The sequence below is a fragment of the Eublepharis macularius genome, chromosome 9, assembly GCF_028583425.1.
Source record: "Eublepharis macularius isolate TG4126 chromosome 9, MPM_Emac_v1.0, whole genome shotgun sequence".
Classification (NCBI taxonomy): domain Eukaryota; kingdom Metazoa; phylum Chordata; class Lepidosauria; order Squamata; family Eublepharidae; genus Eublepharis; species Eublepharis macularius.
This window is the reverse complement of record NC_072798.1, coordinates 106,021,704-106,040,985: the sequence shown is the minus strand read 5'-3', so window position 1 is coordinate 106,040,985 and position 19,282 is coordinate 106,021,704. Positions and strand designations below refer to the sequence as shown.

Below are 19,282 nucleotides of genomic sequence, written 5' to 3'. Positions count from 1 at the left end.
AGGGGGCCGCTCTGGGTCTTAAATGGCTTGCCGCCCCGAACACGCAACCCTCCGTTAACGTCTGAATGCTGCGGCTCGCTCTGGCCGGCGACTGACGGCGGGGCGGGGCCTGCTGGGACTCTGGCCGGGGCGGAGACCGCCCGCCCCCCGCCCCCCGCTCGCCGGGCCGCTCTGGCCTCTCCGGCTCTATGGCCGCGGCGGCGCGCGGGAATGACGTCAGTGGGCGAGGCGCGGCGGCGTCGCCCGGCAGCCTCGGCGAGGCGAGGGGGCCGCGGGCGGGCCGCGGTGGCGTCGGAGGAGGAGCAGGAGGCGGCCGCGCTCGGGGGCGCCGGCGGATCCCCGCCCCGGCAGCATGGGCAGTGAGTGGCGCGGGGAGGTAGACTGCCGCCGGCCCGGGAGGTTCCGCGCGGCCCGCCTCGGGCTCCGTCCTTTCGGCGGCGCCGGCGGGGAGGAGGGCGGCCGGGTGTGGCCTGCGCAGGAGGTCTCTGCCCCGGGCGGTGCCAGATGCCTCCGGCGCGGGGGACGCTGTTTGCGGCTTGGGGCCGGGCCCCTCTGCCAGGCCCTCCCGCTCCAGATGCGGGCCTGCCTGCCTGCCTGCCTGCGTAGCTGCTGAGGGAAGGATTGGGAGGCCGCCTGGTGCAAAGCAGGAAGGAGCCCGTCGTGGCTGCTGCGGGCAGGAAGGGGGGTCCCCACGCACTGAGCGGCCCCTGCCCGCGGGAAGAGCCTCCTCGCCCGGAGGCCGCTCTTCGGGCGCAGCCCTGCTCTGCGGAGGGCGAGAGGCCGAGGGCGCTCCGGCCTTTGGAGAGGTGGAGGCGGCGCTCTTTCCCGGGCTAACCCGGCCCAGCTCCTGCCACCTTTTCTGGTCAGGTTCACTTTCCGCGCCGTAGCCGCCCTGAGCTTTGCGGGTTGGGGGCTTGAACCTGCCCAAGCTGGATTTGGTAGCTGCTGCCTCTCTACAACTGTCTCCTGGGAACAAGCCATGTGCTGGCTTTGCCCTGTGATGTGCCACAGGTGTTCCAGCTACGGCAGTTTTGTTCTGCACCCGAACGGGTCAAAACGTCCCCTGTTGCCGTTTGGTTTGCCATGTGGGTCCCAAGGAATACCAAACAAGCGAGATGGTTTATTGAGCTAGGCTCTGTGGGTGGTTTTCTGCCTGCAGCGTAGTTGGGTAGATTTCTGAAGGTTGCGCACTGTTTGTAGTGAACGTGTATCTGGATTTCATTTGACCACAAGTTTAGTATAATTCATTGGTTTGCACAAATAAAGTTGCCTCAGTAAAATACCACCCAGTGTGGTTTCGTTTGGGTTTACGCCTTCAAATCAGTGGATATGGTACTGCTGCTGAATCTATTCTATGGCAAACGGCAGAACGATCTGACAGCATAGCATCAGAGACTACATAGTTCAGTATTGAAGGGACTGTATTCTTATTATAAATCCCCTAACTTAGCTTGCTGGGGCTGCATGCCCTGAACAAGATGAATCGTGCTAAAGAAGGGTCTTAAAAAAAACTGATGTCAAACATTGCTGTTTCTTCCACCAAACAGATTATCTAGGTTTCTGGTTGGTTTTTAGTCCAGGCTCAGCACTTCTAGGAGCTAGCTCTCTTTACTTGGGAGATAAGATGCAATTTATTAATGTTGCTGCATAGTTATGTTGACTCCCAGCAACCTAGGATATTTGCACAACATAGAAGCTGCAACAGTGTTTGGTAATCTTTTCCTTATGGCCTAGCATCCCAAAGCTGCATTCAGATGACCCAAACCAGGTTAACTGTCAAGCCATTTGTTTTGATGACTGCATTCAGGACCCACCTCCACCCTTTTCTTCCCTTGTGTATGAGGGGGAGGGTGCCCCATCTGGAATGCTGAAATCTATGTTTGCACTGAGATGTATTTTATTGTTTTTATCTATTGTAATTTATTTATGATTGTAACCCACCCTGAGCCTGCTTGTGGGGAGGGTGGGCTAAAAATCCAATCAATCAGTTATTACAGGGTGGTAGCAAAAAGAAGCAAAACGTAATACTATTTTTATCTGTTATCTGTTTTTCTGTTCTTAAGAAGACAAAACTGTTAGAAATCAATTTAAGTCTAAAGAATCCAAAAACATTTTATAAAGAGGTGGGTTTTTTTTACTGAGTTGCAATGCAGTCCTAAGCAAAATCAGTGGGGCTAGATTGGAGTAACTTTGTTTAGAATTGCCGCCCGGCAAGAATCTAACTCTTGCAGAGCACCGAGATCTTTGGGGTGCATTGTATTCTCTTTGAAATAATGTGAAAAGGCCTGTTGAGTTCAGTGGGAGAAGTTTTATATGTAAAAAATGGAAATACAAGGGTTTGGGGAAACTAATAACTTTTCTTTCCCTCTCTCCTTCTTTAACAGTCAAATTTCTTGAAGTTATTAAGCCCTTCTGTGCAGTTTTACCAGAAATCCAAAAGCCTGAAAGAAAAGTGAGTGTTCAGTTTTGCGTGTGAGTTCTTGCATTTTGCTTGCACCAGGTTTAATCCTATGCACCTTGATTCAAAAATAATGAGGCTGCAACCCTAAGCGCACACTTACTTCTGAGTAAACAGGATCTCACTGCATCTTATAATATGCTCTTCTTAACTGGGAAATTCCGTCTTGGAATCCTTGTAAACAAAACAAAAAAGCTGAGAAGTGCAACACTGAAACCTTTATTTGAGATTGTATGTATAGCTTCTACTTTTCTAAAATGAAAATGAAAAAGAATTCCTTGTATGCTGAAGCTGTTACTCTTTATAAAAGTGTTGAGGCGTTCTTGCTATCGTGATTTAATCGGATCAGAACAGCAAAAATTAGCTCTGGTCTTGTGTCTTTAGTAGACACAAGTTCAGATTGCATGCTTGTCACACTGGAACTGAACGCACAAGGGTTGGGGTTCCTGGGCAGCAGCCACATGCTTGGGAAGTGACGGGTTCCTCCCCCGCCTTGCAAGGGAGATGTGGAAGTTGTCAGGAACTTGTGTGCGCTTCTGGCAGAGTGAGAAGATACGAAGATGGCGGTCGCTTCCAGCATGGCGCCCTGCCGCCGCCTAGCAACAGGAAGAGCGAGGAATGGTTAGTTTCCTGTCCTGGCAGAATGAAATAGCATCACGGAGTTGCCCCAGCGGTAGTTTATGGGATCTTTCCTTCTGTGAGGCTGCTACATAGACGCATGAAACCCCACATAACGCCCGGTAGTGGAGTGCCAAGCCTTGGGTTTTTGTTACTGATAATACTTCTTTTTTCCACATTGGACTAAAACATTGTTTTGGTTGGTTAATCCCATTCTCCAATATATTCAACAGATTCAGTTCAGAGAGAAGGTTTTGTGGACGGCTATCACCCTCTTCATTTTTTTAGTATGCTGTCAGGTATGTATCTTTGTGGCAATAGGTAGTGTAAAACATTGAGGGCAATAAGGGGCATTTGCATGTGAAAAACATATCTTGGATTAGTTTAGCTATAGGGGAGAATCTTTCATTACCAGCCTCTGATTTTTGTGCTGTGCACAGTATTCTGCTATTCATAGAATCCTAGGATTAGAAGGGACCTCCAGAGTCATCCAGTCCAACCCCCAAACGACAACTTTTTATTATCTTAAAAAAGCGCTTTCCTAAATGGCTTCTGATGTGAACATTTAAGGCACTTATATTTTCAAGCTTTTACCATCAACTGTATGATGGTTTGAAATAAAAGTTGAAGTTCCTCAATCTAAAATTGCTTTGCTGTTTTTATGTAAAACCGTAGAATGTTTGCCCTTCTGTTAAACAAATGGAAGACGTTTTTTCCTTCCTCGTTCAGTTGGCCACCTTTTCTGTACATCAAGTGGCACTAATCAGTATTGGTGCTAAAACCCGCTACCCATCTTGCAGATACCTTTGTTTGGAATAATGTCCTCGGACTCGGCAGATCCTTTCTACTGGATGAGGGTCATCCTTGCGTCAAACAGAGGTCAGTGTGCCAGTTGCTTTCCCTTATAGCTTCTCCTGGCCGGTGTGTGATTCAGGCTGCCGTCCTAAGGGCACTTACTTGGAACACAACTCCACACAATTCAGTAGTACTTAACTCCTGCACAAATACTGGGTGGGATACGGTTAGGTAAAAGGACCAGTTGATGGGCCGATGTGACCCTGGCAGAGACTTCTAGCCTGGAGCTGCTGCTTTTGGACTGTCCTAGTGACCCCCTGCCAGCTACTGGAGTGGGCTGAAGAGAGATCTCGTGGCTAAAGCTGCCGGCCTGCTCTCTCTACTCTCTCTTCTGTTGCTGTCCTGGCAGTGGCGTGTGGGACTGCTGTTTCTGGGGAGGAAGGCTTGGCCCTGATCCGTACCCTACAATTCGAGACATCTCTTGGCTGTCAGTTGTGAATAAAATTATAGTGTAGAACAATCAGTCTTAAGAATGGGAAAGGGATTAACCTATCCTAGATTATACACATGCTCTCATGGCCAGCCATATTCATGTTTCCAAGCTATTTTTAACCTTTCAAAGAGTACTGGGGTTTTTTAAAAAATATTTTTTTTGGTATTGTCTTGGAGATGTGGCAAAGAATAGGTTTCTGAAATCGATACAGGTCGATCTGGCTTCTGAGGCATTAATTCCAACAAATAGTTTCACTTGGGTTTGGCTCAGACCTCAGGCTGCCAGATCAGCAAACTGTACCTTAGGTGAACTGAAAAGAGGTCTTTATACCCACGCTGCAGATTGGAGGCAGAGGTGGGGGCGTGATTGATAGTGTGATCTGTGTAGTTAGCTCCTATCTAAAGCCACTGAAATTGATTGGTGTAGACTGGAATCAACCGTGCAGAAGTTTGCACTGAGATCGGCCCAGTGTGTTCACACTGAGCTTAAACTTGCAGTCTTCTCTTCTGCCCCCTCTACTATATTAGCTAAAAGGCGGCAGCAATATGACTTGTGAAAACTTCTTTTAACATCTTGGGTGTACAAAGTGTGTGTAATGCTGTCAGCTGTCTTAAAACCTAGCGCTGTGGTTCAGTATAAAAGCACTTTTGAGACTGTAGAATGTTCCCATGCAAGAATGTGGTGAACTGGTCAAGAATGCCTTGTAGTACCCGGGACTGCGATTTCACTTTTTTCCTTTTTTCTTTCTTTGCAGGCACTTTGATGGAATTGGGCATCTCCCCCATCGTGACCTCTGGCTTGATTATGCAGCTGTTGGCTGGAGCCAAAATCATTGAAGTGGGTGATACACCAAAAGACCGAGCTCTGTTCAATGGGGCTCAGAAGTGTGAGTATTACTTTCTGTCTAGATGTGTTCTCTCACGCTTTTTAGCCTGCCCTTTTTTGAGCCCGGTTAGGCATTTCTTTACTTCTTGTACGCACCAGCTTTGTCCCCTGTGGGGATCCAAAGCAGCAGGCAGCATTCTTTTCTATTGTATCCACACGACAACAACCCGGTTAAGGTTATTGCAAGATCATGAGTGCGTGCTGGCTGTCCGGTATCCTAGACCAGCCGTCTAACTGCTCCCCCCCCCCACTGGGGGCACAGTGGCGCATTCCTGGTTCTCTGCAAGGTAGATGAGGCTGAGAGGATGGAACTGGCCAAACCATGCAGGAGGTTCATGGACAGGCGGTAACTTGAACTGGATTTTCTCGATCCTGGTTCTACAACACTGCAGTTGCTATACTAAGCTAAGTGCTCCCTTCAGAGGTGCTGCACCATACGTGGAATCCTCTGTTCTTTCTGATTAGTCCTGAAATTGCCACCAAGCGGACAAAAGAAAACGGAGGTTGTCTTTCCCTTCTGTTTCAGTGTTTGGCATGATTATCACTATCGGCCAGGCCATTGTGTATGTCATGACTGGGATGTATGGCGACCCTGCAGAAATGGGGGCTGGGATCTGCCTCCTGATCATAATTCAGGTATGCCTCTAAGTGGTGCTTAAACGGCTGCTAAAGCAGAGGCTTCCAGAGCACAGGCTGGAGGGTTTTTGCGTAGCTTTTTTGCACCTTACATTTGCACCTCCTTTATCCTGATATTAGCAACAATCAGTTTTATGTAAAGACATTTGAACATGGGAAAATGGCAACAGAGCGGAGAAAGTCCGGGGCACCCTTAGTGCAGGACAGCCTCCTTTATAAAAAGTCTCAGATCCATCAGTTTCCTCCTTGCTTTGTCCTGCTGCTATGGACTTAAGGGCACAACTGAGCATTACGGGACAGTTGTGGCTGTACTCGAAGCAGCAAGTGCCCCCCTGGTGCTGCCTCCCCTGCCTCCTCCGGTAATGCCTAGCAGTGTGAAATGGGTGGCATGCTGGCAGTTCCCTGCCTTGCAAATGGCATCACATGGAATAATCCATCACATGGAGGGGGAATCACAGAGTGGCGGTTCACGGAGACAGCTGTGGGTGGGCCGTAACATCCAGTTCTGGCCTAATTTGGGCTGTCATTTGGAATTTATTAGTATTTTTAAAAACAGCTAATCTCAAAGTGTATATCATGCTTGAGAGAATTCAGAGTACTTCCTCTTTTCCATAATCTTTACAAACTTTATAGAAGGTTGGCCAATATTGTGAACACTGTATCATGTGTGGAGTACCAAGGCTGACGGAGTGCATCTGCCAAAGGCTATGGAATAAACTCCAGGCAGTGGCAAAATCTGAACTTGCAACTCCTTGCTCTCGGTTTAGTCCCTTAGAGATTACACTATGCTGCCTTGATAGTGAGACGTTAACACCTGCAATACAAATTCCTCCTCCCCCCCCCTATTGATAGGGGTGGTTCATTATTAAAGGAGTAGTTAACTGGCAGCTTGCGTGTGCCGTTTGCAGATTAAAGGGTGCCAATGCCAGTTGGTGAATTCTTGGCTCACAGTCAAAGGGTTTCTGTCCTCAGAAGAGATCTAAAAACCTTGGGCTATATGACTAATACCAAAGCTAAGTGTAATAATATGAAGACTTGTGCATTTTAACAATCTGACTCTAATGGTATACAAGTAAGGTCAACCGATTTCTGTAGTTCGCTTCCAAGGAAGCATGCTAAAGCACGCGGTGTCGGAATGGGGGTCCTGACTGCTACCAGGACAAATCGGAAAGGCAGAAGGAGGCAGCGGCATGGGCTGGCTGAGTCGACCGCCTGCCTGCCTTGGGAGCAGAATGGGCTTTGAAAGCAAAATGATTGACATGTGATTGTTTCCCCCCACAGTTGTTTGTTGCTGGTTTGATTGTGCTGCTGCTAGATGAGCTGTTGCAGAAGGGTTATGGCTTGGGGTCTGGGATTTCTCTCTTTATTGCTACCAACATCTGTGAAACCATTGTCTGGAAGGCCTTTAGCCCCACTACCATTAACACTGGCAGAGGTATAGTACATTTTAGCCCCTGATCTTTTGGCCCGCTGCATGCATAGAGTAGGATAGCAAGCGTCTCGAGACCAAGGAGTTGACATCCCAATAAGGGTCCTGAGCTACTCCTAAATGGAGCACGGCGTTACGTTCAGAGTAACAGGGTGACGTTCATACCCGCCTCTCTAAATTGTACCGGCGGCAGTAACCTTGGACAGTAATATTTCCAAGAATACTTTACTTATTATATTTGTGGCCAGAGAAGAGGGGCAGGAGCAACGGCACTTAGCCAAATCTGGCCGGTAGTATCATGGCTAAAGAGACTTGGTCGCTGCGCTGAAAACGCCAACCGAGAAGGGCCGTGTGCATACATGGGAGGTCGGCTGCAGCAGTAGAACCTCTGGAGCTCTTTGGGATGTCACACGTGCTTGGGAACCCTGACGAAATGTGGGTAGGAAAATCTGGAGCAGTTCCTGGCATGCTGCATGTCTCAACTTTTTTGTAATGTTCCAAATCGAAATACTGTGGCACAGTAACTGTTTGCTGTGATCATAGAATCCTAAAGCTGGGCCTCTCATTTGCTGTGTCACAAGCATGCCTGAAAATCCGGGTGCAGACTTGGGGCCTATCTGTAGAGAAACAGTGTGTGTTTTACAGGAAGATATTCACAGCTAGCCTCACTTTTCAAACTCAAAGGTTCAGTCTTTCCATCAGTACTATAAACCCAGAGAGAATGTTACACAAGCAATTGAGTGTAGCTTAGACTCTTCAGCTTCTCCCCATTCTCTAAGAGAGTTCCTCTTTATTTGCTGTAGCTTATTTCTACTTCTGTGTCATAGTTTCTCTTCTCCTTTGTTTCTTTCTGCCCTAATGTTCCCCGGATTTCTGACGGCATGCTTTTATTTTCATTAATCAAATTAGACGTGCACTTTGCTCTTCTTATCCCCCCAAAATTCACTTGCAGAGTAAGATTTTTCTGTTCTCAAAGGCGTATTTACGCAGGAATCACCATTCAGAAGGAGGCCAACTGATGCAAAGACTTTGCATCTCACGGCTCTGCTCAGCAGTGTGTGAAGCCTTCCTCCCGCCTTAAGGAGCCTTCCTCCAACATCCGGGACTCTTCCTCGGGCAGAAGAGGCCTCCTGTCAACGGCCTTCTCCTTGATAGTAATTCAGTGCCGCCAAGGCACATACGCTGACTCCTCGTGGGGTTTTCTCAAAGAATAGTTTTTATTATTAAACAATATAAAATATAGCAGAAAAATACGTATTGCAAATTACAGAAAAAAAATATAAACCGATAAAAGGAAAAATAAGATCTACAACTAAAAAAAGAAACTAAAGAAAGATTTTTTTCACAAAAATTGCAAAGCTCTCAAAATTCAGCCAGTACTTCAAATCTTCTAAATAAAAATTTCTTTTCATCCCCCTGTTCTTAGACCAAAGTCTTGAACAATAAAACTGAAAAACTTAAAGCTCATATCTAAAAACACCTCCCTTCAACACTTCTCTGCGGCCTCTAGAAATCAAGCAACAAAATAAGTATGTTTAGGATCAGAATTCTCTAAGAGGTATTGAACCTTTTGCTCTAATGTCGCTACTCACTAGAGGAAGCACAGCCCATTTATCAAAGCACGGCATAATCCATTTTAGCCTAGACTGACACACACAAGGACATTGTTAGAGAATGTGTACGAGAGAGTACAAGAGACTGACTGGAAGGGGTGGAGGCATAAGTGATCTGAAAAATGGATTCTTGACAGATGATCCAGCAACACCATTGAAAGGGTGTCGTGAGTGCATGAAGGTTCTACATAACTTTGGGTTAACCAAGGAGTCTGAATAAAAGGAGTTTACCCTTAGACAGGTGGCCCAAGGCAGGTGGAGATCGGGTCCTCCAAGCATCAGAATGGGTATAGCTCTTATCTCCGGCATAAATCAGTTTGGCCACATTTTTTTGCATTATAGAGGAAGAAGAGAGATCCTCCACCTTAAGATTAATAAGAGAGAACTTGTGTTCCAAAAGCTGACGCCAGGGAGCCTCATGAGAGTCACTGAGCGTGAGGCTTACCGAGCTGCCCTCGGGGGCCTTAAAAAATAGAGGAAGCCAGAAATTAAAGGCACGTATCCAAGCACAGGCTTGTATCGAGCTAAGTCCAAATTCATAACGAAGGGCTGATGATGAGATGCGCCGAGGGAGCCCTCCGGTTGCCCAGAGGAACAAGGACTGCACTCTGTTTATAGAGTCATCTGCCGCAGAGATCTATATAGGGGCACCATACAAAAGTTGTGAAATCACCACCGAGTTGAAAACTAATAGCCGCTGGGATATAATCTGCCCCATTAGAATGAAAGAAACGCAAAATTGCCTTCATTGATGGCCATAGATTTCTGAGTGACCGATTGTTTATGATATCTCCAGGACAAGGTAGACTGAAATAAAATGCCCAAATACCTAAAAGAGGAAATCTGAGAGAGCTTCCACCCAGTAACTGTCCATGTCTTTCTTTTAGTCAGAAAGTGAGGAGCAAACTTAATCATTTTAGTTTTAGTAAAATTAATAAATAGTTCTTCATGCAGATAATAAAAATGGAACCTTTTGAAAGTCTGAAGGAGACGGATCCGAGTATCAGAAAGTGAACTGAATCGTCTGCATAAAGTAAAAGAGGGACTGAAATGTCTGAGAATTTAGGCGGGTGAAAGATGGGATCAGTTAAAAAAACCTGGCAAATTGGACAGATACAAGCTAAATAAAGATGGTGCTAGAAGGCATCCCTGTCGGACCCCTTGGTTAAATGACCCTCACTATTACACCATACTTGGACAGTTGGATCAGTATAAAAAATTTTAATTAACCACAACAATCACCTGTCAATTGTGGCTTGCTTCATAGATGGTTTCTAGATACAAAATGAAATGCATAGGAAAGGTCTATAAAAACTGCCTATAAAAGTCTCTTCCTCAAAATGGCATGCTTGCTATGGAATGACACATGACAAGTGGGATAGCGTGACAATGATCCACGTACTCTGCCCCTTATGAAATCCCCCTTGTTCTGGACCGATGATCTTGGAATTGGCCATCCAAGACTGAAGTCTTCTCAACAGAAACTGACAGCAAACGAATAGGTGGCTAGTTCTTAGGGTTGCCCTTATCCCCAACTTTATGGATTGGAACGATCATACTAGAGCGCCATTCAGCGGGGATCACATCCATAGAGTTCGTTCTAAAAGATTAGCCAAAAGAAGCACCTTCCAGTCCATGTTATTAACAATGAATTCTGTTAGAATACCATCCAGGCCCACCACAGCCTTCCGAGCCTGGAGTCCCTGACTAAGGTCCGCTATCTCTGAATATTGGACTGGCTGCCACTCTGGCAGATCAGAAGACATTAAGGTATCTAGATTGTTGTCATTTTTTGTCGTAGAATACAATGATACCCAAGTTTGAGGAGTAATAGCATGAGATAAATTACCTCTAGTTTTTAAAGAGGAAGAAACAATCGACCAAAATCTAGAGGACTCATTATACCAAGCAGCCTTGATTAACTTTGCCATATTCTCATTCTGGCAGAAGTTTTTAATTAATTAAAGTATTATTATTGCTCCATTTACATAAAGTTCTACAACTTCTGCTTTATTCTTCTAAACGTCTTCCACAGTTCATCTTAATTAATATGGTATGCATAATACTTTCCCCATCTTTCTTGAAATTCTGATACGGGTCTTTTATTAATAGAGTTTGTTAGTTTGGCCATCGTAGCGTAGCCTGATAGTTTATCTTCCCATTCTTCTTGTCTAGGGCAACAATCAGCTTTCCATTTGGCTGAAAATATCACTCTGACTGCCATTATCATATAATTAAAATCTTCTTCCAAAATTTTTGGGCAAAACGGTCTTTGGATCCCAGAGCAAATTTTAATTTCAAGATATCTTGCATTATATCATGTATTTATTCCATTTTAAAAAGTTTTTTTTACAGGTCCACTACATAGGACAAAACGTACTGTTGTGTTCTTTACGTTTCCAGTGTTTTCCCTTATAATTTTTATCAATTTTTTCTATATTTTTGGTGTAATATACCATTAAAAATGTCTTATATCAATTTTCTTTTAACATTTGACTCTTTGTAAATTTAATATTTTTATCCATAAAGTTTCCCACTATTGCATAGTAATCCCCCCCAAAGATTCTGCATCCACTTGATCATACGTGGTTTTACTTCTTCTTCTTCTGTATCATATTGCAGTAATATTTCATACATTTGTCCCAACAGATGTTCTCTGTGCTGTGTGACCAGTTTTTCAAATCCTGTTAGTCCCTGATCATTCCACTTGTTACTTTTATTTTGTTTCTCAGCCTTGAAATCAGTTTGTGAATATAATAGCCACAATATCTAATAGTAAAGAGTCCAGTAGCACCTTTAAGACTCACTTATTGTAGCATAAGCTTTCGAGAACCACAGCTCTCTTTGTCAGATGCACACTGTGGTTCTCGAAAGCTTATGCTACAGTAAAGTTGGTGAGTCTTGCAGGTGCTACTGGACTCTTTACTATTTTGCAACTACAGGCTAACACAGCCGACTCCTCTGGATCTATGACAGTATATAAGGGCTGTTGGGGTTTCAGGGCCAGAGGTGAGCAGCGGTGCTTGCTGTTGTCTTCTGGTGCAGAGCAGTCCGTCTTCCTTGTTGGTCTCCCCTCCAGGTAATAACCGTGACTGACCCTGCTGAGCTTACAAGCTCGGACGGGCTCAGGCTAAGCTGGGCTAGGAGGAAGGTAGACTTCAGATGTTGCTGAGCAGAGTGGGGGAGATTCTGGCTGCTGAGAAGACTCCTCTGAATGTGGCTCATTTTGCCTTTAATCAAATTAATCAGTGCAGAGACTGAGCTGAGCTAAGCCCCCTGTTGAAAGCTGAATGGTAAGAGGCATGGGCAGAAGCCTGAATCATGCAAAGTTAATGAAATTAACATGCCTGCCTTTCACTAGCAAGTTTCTTGAGGTGCACAGCACACCACTTACTGCTCTTCCCAGGCAGTGGGGAAATAGTATGCTTTGTAACTTATAAAGGCTACATTTTTTGGAAATCAAAGAGGGTCTTGTAATCTGAAACTGGACAGTGATTTCATATTTGTATGTGCTTATGTAAATCCCTATCAAAGTTTAGCACAATTTACTTTATTAATGTGTGATCCTTTTCACCCTTCTCCCATTCATTGCAACAGTTCATTCGTTCATGGGTTTGGATCCTGCAGATCCATTCTTGCTAGCAGAGGTGCTTTCCCCCTGAAGCAAAACATTTGGAAGGCTCCTTACACTCAAGAATGCACTTGTGCTAGCCCAGTGGATCTGCAGAGGCCAAGCCGTTGTCCTGTTGTGTGTGCACACTCCATTTCCTTGCAGTGGTCAAGATGAACTTGAACAGTGAAACGGTCACAGAGCAGCTGCAAGATGCTCTTCAGCACTGTGCTGATCACTCTTGTTTGTGTTGGTGCCTCCAGGAACGGAGTTCGAGGGCGCCGTCATTGCTTTGTTCCACCTTTTGGCAACGCGAACTGACAAGGTCCGGGCTTTGCGGGAGGCTTTCTACCGTCAGAACTTGCCTAACCTCATGAACCTGCTTGCCACCGTCTTCGTGTTCGCTGTAGTCATATACTTTCAGGTAAGGCTGCTGTTTGCATTCCCTACAGAAAGAGTTTTTCAGTGTTAGAAGGAGCTGCAGTCTAAAGCACTGCTGCAAAACATGAGAAACATAGCTTTGGCTCAAGTCACTGTTGTCGTGAGCCCGGGGAATTTGTGATGACCGTGATTAATTCAGCCTAGTGTGAGGCAGGGCAGGCAGGCGCAGGGAAGGAGACGCATGAGCGATCGAGCCAGTACCTGGGGGGGCTGAGAGGACAGCAGGCTCGGGGAAGTCTTTGCCTCTGCAGAAAGACAGCCTTGGGTCCAGCTCAGAGTTAGGAGTTAGAAGGGGCCGTGGTGCTTGAGAGTGGGGGGAGAGTATGGTAAAGGCCAGGAGGCAAGGGAAGGAGTTTCACCGAGAGTGAGTGGCTGATTTCCATGTGGCCAGCAACAGGGTATCACAGAGCTGGAAGGGGCCATACAGACCTTCTAGTCCAACCCCCTGCCCAATTCAGAATAAGCCTAAAGCATCCCTAACAAATACTCATCCAGTCTCCTCTTGAAAACTGCCAGTGAAGGGGAGCTCACCACCACCTCCCTAGGCAGCTGATTCCACCTTTGAATTACTCTGACCATGAAAAAGTTTTTCCTAATATCCAGCTGGTACCTTTGTGCATGTAGTTTTAGCCCATTGCTTTGCGTCCTACCCTCTGCTGCCAACTGGAACAGCTCCTTGCCCTCCTCCAAATGCCAGCTTTTCAAATATTGAAAGAGAGCAATCATGCTCCCCCCCCTCAACCTTCTCTTCTCCAAACGAAACATTCCCAAGGCCCTCAGCCTTTCCTCGTAGGGCTCAGTCTCCAGACCCCTGATCATCCTCGTCGCTCTCTTCTGCACCCTCTCGATTTTGTCCACATCCTTTTTGAAGTGGGGCCTCCAGAACCGCACACAGCACTCCAGGTGCAGTTCTGCTGCCAAGAGAAGTCTCCCCCCATCCTATAATTATGCATTTGATTTTTCCTTCCTAAATGCAGAACTTTGCATTTATCTCCGTTCAAATTCATTTTATTTGTTTTAGCCCAGTTTTCCAGCCTGTCAAGATCATCCTGTATCCTGACTCTGTCTTTGACCGTATTTGCCACCCCTCCCAATTTAGTATCACCTGCAAATTTAATAAGCATGCCCTCTATTCCTTCATCCAAATCATTTATAAAAATGTTGAGCAGAACAGGTCCCAGGACTGATCCCTGAGGAACTCCACTTGTCACTCTTCTCCAAGAGGGTGAGGAACCATTAACTAGCACTCTTTGGGTGCGATCTGTCAACCAGTTACAGATCCACCTAATAGTAATAGGATCCAAACCACATTTTACCAACTTGTCGACAAGGATATTATGTGGAACCTTATCAAAAGCCTTACTGAAACCGAGATAAACTATGTCTACAGCATTCCCCTGATCTAGCAAGGTAGTAACTTTCTCAAAAAAAGAGATACGGTTAGTCTGACATGACTTGTTCTTGAGGAACCCGTGCTGGCTCTTAGTAATCACAGCCTTCCGTTCTAAATGCTCAAGGACTGGCTGATGATTTGTTCTAAGACTTTTCCAGGTATAGATGTCAAGCTGATGGTTCGGTAGTTACCCGAATCCTCTTTTTTCCCCTTCTTGAAGATGGAGACATTTGCCCATCTCCAATCTTCTGGTACCTCACCTGATCTCCAAGAATTCTCAAAAATAATGGACAGAGGCTCAGAAATTACATCTGCAAGTTCTTTTAGTGCCCTTGGGTGCAATTAATCTGGCCCTGAGGACTTAGTTCCATTTAAAGAAACTAGGTGTTTACATACTACCTCTATGCTAATCCTAGGCTGTAACTCCCTTCCCCCATCATGTGTTCTGTTATTGCCATGTTGAATACCATCTCCCTCGCTGGAGAAGACTGAGGAAAAGTAGGAATTGAGCAGTTCTGCCCTCTCTTCATCGCCTGCTATACTTTTACTTCCCAGGCCCCGTAATGAGCTTACCAGGTCCTTGCTGTTTTTCTTCCTTTCAACATAAGCAAAGAACCCTTTTTTGTTGTTTTTAGCATCTCTTTCTAGCCTAAGCTCATACTGAGCTTTAGCTTTTCTTACACTCTCCCTACAATAGGTTATTATAACAAATGAATATAAACAAATAGGTTATTTGTTTATATTCATCCTTGGTTATAAGGCCCTCCTTCCATTCCCTAAATGAGTCATTTTTATTTCTCAACTCTTTAGAAAGCTGTTTATGGAGCCACTGTGGCTTCTTTAACCTCCTCCCGTTTTTCCTTCTCATAGGAATCGTTTGCGATTGTGCTTTCAATTTTTTGCTTTTAAGAAACTCCCACCCCTCTTGAACTCCCTTCTCCTTAAGTATTTCTGACCATGGGATTCTACCCAGCATAGCTTTCAGTTTGTTAAAATTTGCTTTCCTGAAGTCCAACCTGTATGTCAGACAACATATATCTTTTCCCTTCCCAAAGACTGCAAATTCCCAAATTACATGGTCACTACTACTACCCAGGGTGCCCACTACTTTCACCTCGTCCACCAGTTCTTCCCTGTTGGTGAGAATCAAGTCCAAGATAGCAGAGCCCCTTGTTTCCCTCTCCACTTTCTGGAAAATGAAGTTGTCAGCAAAACAAGTCAGCAATTTATTTGATCTTTCATTTTTAGCAGAGTTATACTTCCAACAGATATCCGGGTAACTGAAATCTCCCATGACCACTGTGTCCCATCTCTTTGTGAACTTTGTAATTTGTTCTAAGTGTGCGTCATCTGTCCTCTGCCTGGCTTGGTGGTCTATAGCAGACCCCCACCATAGTATCAGTATTATTTCTTACTCCTTTTTTTTTTTTACCCAGAGACTCTCAACTGAATTTGTCTGTCTCTTTTGAACAGGTTGTATCCCTCAGTCCTAGTATTGTGAGTGTCATTCTGCCAAGTTTCAGTAATGCCTATTGTGTCATAGTCCCCTTCCTGTATTAGGACTTCAAGTTCCTCCTGCTTGTTTCCCATACTCTGTGCATTAGTGTAGAGACATTGCAAGCCATTAGTTATATGCCCTGAGGTTTTTGTTTCTGTGCTTACCTGCGAATTAATGTTTCCTAGCATATGGTCCACTCCCTGCAGGTCTTCGGTGTTCCCTTCTCCAGTTAATGGTTTTGAATTTTTGCGTCTGTCCCCCACAGGATTTAGTTTAAAGCCCTCCTTATCAGGTTTGCAAGGCTCTTTCCAAACACATTTTTTCCTACCGTTGTGAGGTGCAAACCATCTCTCGATAGAAGAGCTTCATCTTGAAAGTGTAAGCCATGGTCCAAAAAACCAAACCGCTCCGGATGACACCATCTACGTAGCCAGTCATTTATTTGCGGCATTCTTCTTTCCCTTCCTAAACCACGGCCTATGACTGGAAGAACTGACGAAAACACAACCTGTGCTCCCAGGTCCTCAACCTTTTTACCCAGAGCCAAATACTCTCTTTTAATGTGTTCTGGACTGTGCCGGGCAATATCATTTGTTCCCACATGGATCAGGAAGGAGGGATAATAATCTGTGGGTTTGATAAGTCTTCCTACCCTTTCTATCACATCCTGGATGTGTGCACCTGGTAGACAGCATGCCTCTTGAGACGACACTTCTGGTCGGCACACCCTCTGCCCCTCTCTGTGGGGAGTCTCCAATTACCAGCACGTGCCTTTTCCTATTTTGAGGAACGGAAGCTCGAGTCCTCTCATCTGCAGGGGCCTGAGAAATTCCATTCAAAGTTCGAGGAGTCTGGGGGAGCCGCTCTTGATCCCGGGGTCCAGAATGAAGGCATGCCCTGAAAAATATTTGGCTTGGTCTCAGGATTACAGATGGCCAATTGTATCAATTGTGACAGGAAAACAAGCTATCTTGCTCAGAGTACCCATTTTGTGGTTTTTTAAAACAAATACGTTTTTGGTTTGGTTTACAGTTTAACATTTTAATTATATTTTTAGGGGTTTCGTGTTGACCTCCCAATCAAGTCTGCCCGGTACCGTGGCCAGTACAGCAGCTATCCCATCAAACTCTTCTACACCTCCAATATTCCCATCATCCTTCAGTCTGCTCTGGTCTCCAACCTTTATGTTATTTCTCAGATGCTGTCTGTGCGGTTCAGTGGCAACTTCTTGGTCAATTTACTTGGGCAGTGGGCTGTAAGTATTGTGCTGTCCCTGAAATGCTGCCTTTCTGCGTGGCAGTAGTTCAGCAAACGGCCTACGCAACATCGTGCTGTACTGTCTCCTCTCCAGGACGTGAGTGGTGGTGGTCCGGCCCGCTCCTATCCCGTAGGAGGCCTCTGTTACTATCTCTCTCCTCCAGAATCCATGGGGGCTCTCTTTGAGGATCCCGTCCATGTGGTGGTTTATATCACCTTTATGTTGGGCTCCTGTGCATTTTTCTCAAAGACGTGGATCGAAGTGTCGGGATCGTCTGCAAAAGACGTAGGTGGTTTTAGTTTTGGTTTCTGACTGCTCTGTAATCTCAGTCGTTTTGGCTCTCGTTTCTACTTTTATAGAAGGCTTGTTTTCACTTCTCACCTGACTAGGAAACGCTGCAGCCACTGATAATAAAGTGTTTCTACAGGTTGCCAAGCAACTGAAAGAACAGCAGATGGTGATGAGAGGCCACAGGGATACCTCCATGGTTCATGAGTTAAACAGGTGAGAGCAGCACAGGCTCCTTGAACGCCGCCGGCTGCCTTCCAGCCCCCCCCCCCCAGCCCCGGGTGCAGTTTGCAGGGAGATTCAGGCTCCCCTGCGCTGCAAAGGGCTGAATGAGCGTCCTCTCTTGGTGTTTTGTCAAGTTGACTCTTTAAATGCCTTGTCTAAAGAGAAGATGAGCAAAAGAGCAGTGATTTGCCCTCTCTGTTGATAAGGATCATGAAACAGGCAAGAGACTGCCTAAGCTGGCCGTCTTAAGTATATTTGCTAGTCAGGAAGAGCGTGGAACTCAGTGGGGCCTAAAACGGTTTGGGCTGTTACTCGACAGCAGAGCACGCCTCCACCTCACTTCCTCACCTGTTGTATTAACTGCCCTGCTCCTGCTTTGGGAATGGCACTGAGCCGTCTAGAACTTTGGGCTGGAAGCGATCCATCTTGGGCATTGATCGCTTTTCTGGGCTTGTCTTTGCTACTTGTCAGTCTAATTCATGAAACTGAAACTGGAATCTGCAATTGAGTCTCCAATTAATTTGAATGCAGCTGTGAATCTGAGGCAGCCGGCAAGCCTAATTTGCAACCGTGACGTTTCTTTTTCTCCCCCTCTGCAGGTACATCCCAACAGCTGCTGCCTTCGGAGGCCTGTGCATCGGGGCCCTCTCAGTCTTAGCCGACTTCCTTGGAGCGATCGGCTCGGGCACCGGCATTCTGCTGGCAGTTACTATTATTTATCAATATTTTGAAATCTTTGTCAAAGAGCAAGCAGAGGTCGGTGGAGTGGGAGCTTTATTTTTCTAACTGTTCATCTCTTGCGTGGCTTGTGAGAAAGGGAACTGTCTTTCGGCCACGTGTAACCGGGTGCCGTTCTCACCCCCCCCCCGCCCCCCGACAGTGCTTTGTGTCCCGTTTCTTGCAGTGGGCAATGCCAGGTGCAGCTTCAGTACCAGCTGCCTTAAGAATAAAAGTTTACATTGTCTTGAGGTCAAACTAATTTTTTTAAATTCTATTGGGGGTTGCCAGTAGTGCTGACAAGCAGTGTGTCTGCCTTCCTCTTCGAATGCCACAGTCATGGTTGTCCAACGGTGCCCATGTTTGCTGCTTGTGAACACTCTGCACACTCTGAGGCAGAAATGGACCCATGCAGATCAGCGCGAGAGAGTCCACAGTGGCCACATGCCTGGAATATTTGCCTTTATTCTAAAAGTACACCCCCCCTTCCCCCTGAGATCTATATTTTATATTGCTTTATATGCTTTTTAAAAAGTGGTCCCTTGCCCCCTCCACACTTCCTGGTGTGTGCTGACCACCCTCTTGCCATTGGCATCATGTTTGGAAGGCAAAGAAGGTGGTCGAGCGTTTTGACCCTGTCCGTGACATTCATCTTGCTGGAGATTGACAGAAGCATTTATAGAGGCAAGGTAATGAGAGAGGGAAGTTGGAAATCCCTGTCTGAAATTTCCCCCGTGGCTTCTCTTGATCCATGTATCCGGGGGGGGGGGGGGCGGGCGGGCGGGGGGGACGCCCATGCTGCTGAAGCGTGACCCTCGCTTTGCTTTCAGTCCAAGGAAGGACAAGCAAGTTCTCAAGAGCAGCGTGAGGGGAGGAAGGAGCAAGTCCCGCGAAAGGCGACTCTCTTGTCGTTGTGCTTCCTGTT

The 19,282-nt window shown here is 46.1% G+C and overlaps 1 protein-coding gene across 2 annotated transcripts; it reads left to right on the top strand.

Moving 5' to 3' along the window:
• Positions 1-235: 235 nt before the first annotated feature.
• On the top strand, positions 236-18,609 carry SEC61A2 (SEC61 translocon subunit alpha 2). 2 transcript variants are annotated; one of them, XR_008597628.1, is made up of 12 exons: positions 236-359; positions 2,385-2,452; positions 3,310-3,375; positions 3,877-3,955; positions 5,119-5,250; positions 5,776-5,885; positions 7,167-7,320; positions 12,801-12,961; positions 16,927-17,124; positions 17,221-17,412; positions 17,517-17,631; positions 18,240-18,332. XR_008597628.1 is itself a non-coding variant. In XM_054988275.1 (12 exons), exons 1-12 carry the CDS (start codon positions 353-355, stop codon positions 18,424-18,426), a joined length of 1,431 nt encoding a protein of 476 aa, XP_054844250.1. In that variant the 5' UTR covers positions 236-352; the 3' UTR covers positions 18,427-18,609. The 2 variants fall into 2 exon arrangements, 1 of the variants encoding a protein (XP_054844250.1); XM_054988275.1 differs by having other exon boundaries at positions 17,555-17,631; positions 18,240-18,609.
• The last annotated feature ends 673 nt before the right edge of the window (positions 18,610-19,282 follow it).

Bases quoted from the DNA above. Each gene is read 5' to 3' on its own strand.
- SEC61A2 (XM_054988275.1), top strand. The intron at 3,956-5,118 runs GTCAGTGTGCCA...CTTTCTTTGCAG, and splicing joins CATCCTTGCGTCAAACAGAG to GCACTTTGATGGAATTGGGC. The intron at 5,886-7,166 runs GTATGCCTCTAA...TTCCCCCCACAG, and splicing joins GCCTCCTGATCATAATTCAG to TTGTTTGTTGCTGGTTTGAT.